The 6,896-nt window shown below is 59.8% G+C and overlaps 1 protein-coding gene across 1 annotated transcript in view; it reads right to left on the bottom strand.

Annotated features, from left to right (window-relative positions):
* THAP4 (THAP domain containing 4) overlaps window positions 1-5,936 on the bottom strand; it is a 9,889-nt gene extending 3,953 nt beyond the window's left edge. Inside the window, exons 1-2 of the mRNA XM_044667668.1 lie at window positions 5,873-5,936; window positions 1,018-1,177 (exon numbers count right to left, since the gene is read on the bottom strand). Coding sequence (XP_044523603.1) covers window positions 1,018-1,177; window positions 5,873-5,903 — 191 coding nt within the window. The 5' untranslated portion in view covers window positions 5,904-5,936. The remainder of the gene's footprint in view (window positions 1-1,017; window positions 1,178-5,872) is intronic.
* Window positions 5,937-6,896: the final 960 nt, after the last annotated feature.

The following is a 6,896-nucleotide window of genomic DNA, read 5'->3' as shown; positions in this document are numbered from 1 at the left end:
AGGAGGAAGAGAAAGAGAGGAGGAGGAGGAGGAAGAGAAAGAGAGGAGGAGGAGGAGGAAGAGAAAGAGAGGAGGAGAGGAGGAAGAGAAGGAGGAGGAGGAGGAAGAAAGGAGGAGAAGAAAGAGGAGGAAGAAAGGAGGAGGAGGAGAAGAAAGGAAGAGGAGAAGGAGGAAGAGAAAGAGAAGAGGAGAAGGAGGAGGAGGAGGAGGAGGAGGAGAGGAAGCAGCATGTTTCCTCCAAGCACGGGCACCAGGGAGCACCAGCAGCACAGATATCACCGTCTCAGAGGCTCTGCTCCTGGCTCCATCGTCCTGAACCCGGCCACGTTTGGGTCTGGACGGGAGAGAAAACCTGTTGCTGACTCGTCGCTGCTCTCTTCTCAGGGATGCAGCCATGAGGCTGCCACTCCCCGGCCCCCAGGAGCTGCCCATAAATGTTTGCTGATGGACTGATGAACGGACACATGGCAACACTGAAGCGGAGCAGAGGGCTGCCGCTGCCTCTCTGAAGGCCGAGCCCACCAGACAGGGAGAGGCGGCAGGCGGGGTCACAGGAAGGAGGACCACATCTGCTTCCTTCCTTTTCTAAAAACCTTTTACCTCCAGTCCTGTGTCCAAGGGCTGGACAGCGGGGGTGAAGTGACTCGGGCAGATTTGAACCCAGGGCCTCCCATCTCCAGGCCTGGCTCTCTCCACTGAGCCCCCTCGCTTTACGCCCCCCCAGACGCCCCATGAATGGAGGGGCACCCCTTTGCTTGGCACCTTCTCTCCATCAGCTCGGTGAGGACTTCGAGAAGAGCCGAAGGTTTGCTCAGCTCTTGGCTCCTACGTGGGATGGGGGGAGGACACGGGACGGAGGCTCCCCGGGTGGGGGCTCGACCTTGTGGCCCCCCGAGCAAAGACGGCTGTTAGGGTGTGCCCGGCTGCTCTGCGCTCACAGCAGAGCTCAGGCCCAGGCCGGCCTTGGAGTGACCGTCCCGAGGACATGCCAGCGGCACAGGCGGGGCCTCCACTTACGAGAAGTTCAGCATGGGCTGGCCCACGTGGCTGATGTGCACCTCCTCCAGGTAGCGAAAGGGCTGCAGGGTCGGGTAGGCGCCGTCCCCGGGGGGCTCGGAGAGCCAGGTGCCCAGCATCCAGGAGAGAGGCTCGATGAGGGGGCTCATCTTTGGGGTCTCTGAGGACGAGAAGGAGGACAGAGTCAGGGCCAGGATCGGCCGAACCCAGGCGTCGGTGGAAGGAAACAAAAAGGGATCCGGGGGGGTCCCCGGGCGGATCAGGGCCGTGTCGGGCCCGGGACGGACATCTCACGGAGTCTCCTTGTCGGTGCTGAGCACCTGCTGGCTGTGGGGCACCGGCCGGCCGCCCACCCCGCTGAGGAGGGTACGGGGGGAGGGACAGACGGCCGGCCAAGCCCAGGCCCCCGGCTCCGGCCCCCAGGCAGCACCTTCCACCCACCAGCTTTTGTTGGGGTCAGAACGGGGTGCTGGGCTGCAGCTGGGAAAGGAGGACGGACAAAGGGGCGACGGGCCGACCGCGATCCAGAGCCTGGAGCTCCTCGGCCCAGGGCTGCACGCCAGAGCCGAGGCTGGGATCGACCGCAGCTTTCTCGTAGCCAATCGATACCGCCTCGTTTCCTGAGAAGCGGGGGGCCACGTCTACGACACGAGCCGCCCCAGAGAACCGCACGTGGGAGAAGAGGCGAGACTTGGGGGAGCCCCCCCACACAAGCAGCAGCCCCCCACATTCCAGGTAAAGCCGAGACGGGCCGTGCCAAGACAGAAGTGGCAAGTAAAGGCCCTTCAAGGGGACCCGCGGAGGGGAAGAGCCGGAGAGTGCTCTGACCCGCCTCCTGGCGAGCAGGGCCCGAGCGGCCTGGCGGTGCCGCTTTGGTTTCGGGGACACGTAGGTGGGAGGAGCCCTGGCGAGGGCCCGGCAGCCCTTTGGAGCTCTGAAAGCGTCACAAAAGCCCGGCTGGAAAGGCAACGGGACCTCCGGGAAGGACAGACTCTGGGACGGGGATGGAGGACAGAAGACACGGCGAGGAGGAGCCGCAGCAAACAAGCTGGGAGGGTGCTGGGGGCCTCCCGGAGGCTCGTCATGGAGGGCGAGGCCCTAATTCCCTTTTCTCCACACCAGACCCAGATGGCTAGAACTGGACCTGGGATCTTCTGGCTCTGGGTCGATTCGCGGAGCGCTTCACAAACATTTCCTCTCCGTTTTACGGAGGAGGGAACCGAGGCCGGCAGCGGCTCCTCAGCCCTCCCCCCCTACTGCTCCACAAGGCCCCCACTTCACCCCTCTGCGATCAGCGGGTGCTCTGAGGGTCCCCGGGGTGCTGGAGGACGAGGCCTCTGCAGACTCTGCCGGACGGTCCTCCGCCGAGAGCCTCAGGCTATCTCCGGAGTCTTCCCAACATGGTGGGCCTCCGGGAAGAGGCTGCGGCCTCCGCCTCCCATGGCTTTCCTCGAAGCGGGCAGATGACCACTGAGGGAAGAGGAGGAACTCGACGTGGACAGAGAGCGCCCGAGAATCAGAAATGGAGGGAAGTCCGGCCGGGTCGCGCAGGCGAGGGAAGCCGTCGTGCTGCAGGGAGTGAGGAGCCGGAGGGAGGCCGCCGAGGCCGGGAGCTCCTCGGAACACCTCGCAGACGGGCATCGTCTGTGGAATCGAGGCGATGGGCCGGGGAACCCATCGGGGCCCAGATCAGCGGCTCCCCGTCCGGGGGGAGGCAGGCCGGTCTGGATCTTGTAATTTAGGAAAGTAGAGGCTGAAGACTGACACAGAACTGGGAAAACACAGCGCTGCCTGGAAGAGGAGACCAGGCCGGAGAGCTGCTCCGCCTGGCCGTCGGAGGTGTGTGCGGGATGCCCCCCGCCCGGAGCCCCCCAGCGACATCCGCGGGACACCGGCACGTGAGGGCTTCCCTGGAGCCCTGGAAAGGCGGGGAAGGCCATCTCGGCACAGAGGGAGGCCCCAGAGAGCAGGCCAGAGCCTGGAGCACGCCCGCCCCCTAGTGGACACGGGCCGCCACGGCTCGAGCCCTCGCCAAGCCTCCCCCTCCTCCGGGAGAAGAAATAGTGAAAAGTCCAGAAGCCACTTAGTGAAAGGTGCCGAGAATGAAAAAGCACAAAGAGAAGAGGCAGGCCCAGAGTCCGAGGGCGGCCAGCGAGGCGGGGAGAGGCCCAGGCCGCAAGGGCCCCTCACTCCTCGCTCCCCCCTTCCCTCCAGACTCAGGTTCCCCCAGAGGCCTCCCCAGAGCCCGGCCGCCCCCTTTCGGACGTTCCTTCCCTGCCGAGTTCTCCCTTGACTGAGCCGCATCCAGGCTCGGTGCCCTCCCTCCGGGGCTGGCCTTGGAGCTGCCCCTCATCCCACCTCCCCGGGGTGCAGCCGGCTCTCCTCCTCCTCTCCTTTCCAGAGGAAGCCGCTAAGGACTTGGCTGGGGGCGCCCCAAACTTAACGTGGGGCTCCCTCGCTCGGTCAATCTGCTAAGCCGGGCCAACATGAAAATTCTCTGATGACGGTGAGGCGGAGGGAGCTGCGTCCGGTGAATCCGTGGGCCCTGGGCTTCCCATCGCTGGCCAAAAGAGGCTGGCCGGAGAAGGCCAGAGGCCGGGCACCAGCTGCCCTGCCAGGCAAGTCCCCGCTTCCTCTCATCCCTCCTTCTGGGCCTCCCTGATTGGAGAGACCCGACGTCCGTCCAGGTCAGAGGCCGGCCTTCTGGAAGCTCGGGAGCCACAAGGCCTCTCTGTCTTCCCATGGGACAACACGTGCCCACAGGCCGGGGCTGAGACCTGGGACTTTCCTCTCGAAGAGGAAATGGGGGCCCATTTAAAGACACACCTGTTGAGGAAAAGCAGCGGCTCCCACTGGCGCAAGCCTGGCGCCCTTGAGCCAAGACCATCAAAAACCAACAAACGGAGCCTAACCTCCAGCTGCCCTCAGACCCTCCCCAAATTGCCAATTCCCGGCCTGACCTGGCTCTCGCTTGGCCCGGCCCCACACTTTGCCTCCATTGGCTCCTCGAGTCATCTATGATCCCCATGGACAGGGCAGGGGCCTCCCCCTCTTCTCCGGGCCTGTCTCCTCTGACCTCCCGTCTCTACTCTCCCTGCTAAGCCCCCATGGCTCCCGGCGCCCACCGAGCGACCCTCTGGATACGCTGCTCCGGCCACGTCGCTCCTTCGTGGCTACTGAGGGGGATCCCAGCTCTTTGGCTCTCTCCAGTGGGAGGCTGCCCTGTCCCCCTCCAAACACTTGATCCTCTCACAACCCCAGATCCGTTCTGCCCTGCCTCCAAAAGCCTCCCTTTTCCTGTCTTTGTCCCTTTGCTCCCAGGGTTCCCCCGGCCAGGCGGCCAAAAGCATGGCCAAGAGGACGGCCCGTGCTACCGATGTAGGCTAAGTTGAGGTCTGCCTCAAAATTCACGGTGGGTCAAAGATGGCAAACACGACAAAACTCCTCAACGAGTTTACTTTCTTCCCACGTTAAACTTGACAAAAGCAGAAAACAATTTCTATGGGAAAATAAGGAGGAAGCTCGCTCTAAGAAGCCCAAGGAAAGCCTGCCTGCTCCGCCACTCCTTCCAGAGGGAAAGTGGACAAACCAAGCAGTGGGAAAGAATGTCAATCACCAAACCCTCAACAGCAGGTCCCGAATACAAAACCAGATGAAAAAACCCAACAGGTTTTGCTTCGCCTAAAAGCAATAAAACCAGGGGCCAGGGCTCATGGGCTAATCCAGGCTGTTGGGAAAACGAGTTACAAATGGGTCAAAAATGGTTGCACTTTGACATCATCCCAAGCTCGGAATAAAGTCCAGCTCGATGACCAAATTAAACGAGGGGGAAAGAAAGGATGAAAAGAATCAGAAAAAAAAGGGAATAATATATTTATTCCAATTGTGTAGAACACAGCTTAGTGTTTAACTAATGTTCGAAACGACGAAGCAAGGGGGACAGATTGAGTTATCGAGGACTAAAATGAAGTCCTTCGTCACAAAAACGGCACAACCAAGATCAAAATCATAGGCTGGGATCCACAGAACCGAGAAGAACTCAGCACCTAGAACATTAAAGAAATGGACCCAAACGGCAGCATCTTTGAATAAAAAATGCCGGCAAATGGCCAAAGGCTGGCAACAAGCAATTGACAAGAGGCTACACAGAGGAAAAGGAGCCCTATTGTTGGAGGAATCAATTGGGAAATCCGAAACCTAAAGGCCCCGTTTCACAACCACCAAATTGTCAAAAAAGACAAAATCGAGTGTTTGTAGGGTTGGAGGGGAAAAAAGCGAGTTACGGCATCCTTCGCTGGTGGATTTGGGAAGTTAACGTGGGGTCTACATCCACGAGGGCGGGAAGGACGGCAAGTGAGCTGGAACTCCATGAAAAACCAAGCCAACAAGAGTAGCGTCATCAAAAAGATTTCTGCTAATACAAGATGTATGTCTGCGGATGCATAGGGAGAAACTGAGGCCGCGGCATGCTCACAGCTGCAGGGAGCCAAAGACGACTTGGATGTTGAACACCTGGTGAGTGACTCAATCCTCGAATATTCTAAGGCTATTTTTTTAAAGGATGAAGCTACAAGACACTGTGAGTTCAGGGAAACCATGAAAAGCCCCAAAGACAACCCCAAGGAGAACCTGAGAAGAGGCTGGGCGCCCTCCACATGCCCCACACAGAGAAGAGACGGGGCAGCTGGGAAGGAAAGCCCAGCCTGCATCCTTAGGAGCAGCTGCCCTGCCAGTGGCAGCGTCAGTGTCGGCGTGTCAGTGTCGGCATGTCAGTGTCGGCGTATCAGTGTCAGTATGTCAGTGTCAGTGACATTCACAAACAGGCAAACAACCAGCCCCGCCCCCGCCCCCTCACCTGGCCCCCGGCTCTGGGCTCTGCTCAGCATCTCCCTCCCTCCCGGCTCTTCAAGGTTGCTCCCAAGGTCTTACCTGGTGGGTAGGGCCTGGGCAGGAAGTGATGCTAACTGTGCAAGGTGCATCCTGGGGATTGTAGTGCAGCCTTTAAAAGAGCATCCCCAAGGAGGGAGAAGAGGAAAGGAAGGGCGGTGAAGCAGCCAGGTGGCTCAGTGGCTGGAGAGCTGGGCTTGAGGAGATCCTGGATCAAATCTGACCTCAGACCCGTCCTAGCTGTGAGACCCTGGGTGAGTCCCTTCACCCCCACTGCCCAGCCCTGACGGCTCTTCTGCCTCAGAACCAATACACAGGATGGATTCTAAGACGGCAGGTCAGGGTGTTCAAAAGAAAGCAAAGAATGGCAGCCGCGGGAGCCCTCTGAGGGAGACGCTCTGGGCAGGGCCGAAGCAGAGTGCAGGAGGCTCCCCCTAGACCGCTGATGCGGTGCCCAGCTTTTCGGCTCTCTCTTCCTCTTCCTGCCCTCTGGCTTCAGGACTGTTCAGCATTGCACGATTGATGCATTAACGTGCAGGGCACGCTGCGAACCTTGACGTGCTGCGTCCGCGCTTATGACTACAATGATTTGGGATGCTTCTGGGGGAAGGCGAAGAGGAGGCGGCGAGGGAGAATTGGGCCAAGCTATGAACAAAAGGCATCAGTTTAAAAAATACTTAAAACCCCCGACCTTCCCTCTTAGGATCAATCCTGTGTCTCGGTTCCGAGGCAGCAGAGCGGCCGAGGCTAGGCAATGGGGGTCCGCAGGCTGCCAAGGTCTGGCCACCCCAGGACAGAGAGGTCTGTCACTAACAGGGATAGATTCTTTGGAATAAAGAAAAACCCAATCCCAGGGGGCTCAGGCTTTGCAGTGATGGGGGCAGAAAGTGGGGAGCTCTGTGCTCCCCCAAACATGAACTTAATTCTGCACATGTCCAGAGTCAACCTGCTTCTAAGGGAATTCTGGCCAGAAACAAAAGCAAAAGTGGGAA

The sequence above is a fragment of the Gracilinanus agilis genome, chromosome 3, assembly GCF_016433145.1.
Source record: "Gracilinanus agilis isolate LMUSP501 chromosome 3, AgileGrace, whole genome shotgun sequence".
In the NCBI taxonomy this organism is placed as follows: Eukaryota; Metazoa; Chordata; class Mammalia; order Didelphimorphia; family Didelphidae; genus Gracilinanus; species Gracilinanus agilis.
The sequence above is the reverse complement of the archived record's forward strand: the minus strand, read 5'-3'. Positions and strand labels throughout refer to the sequence as shown.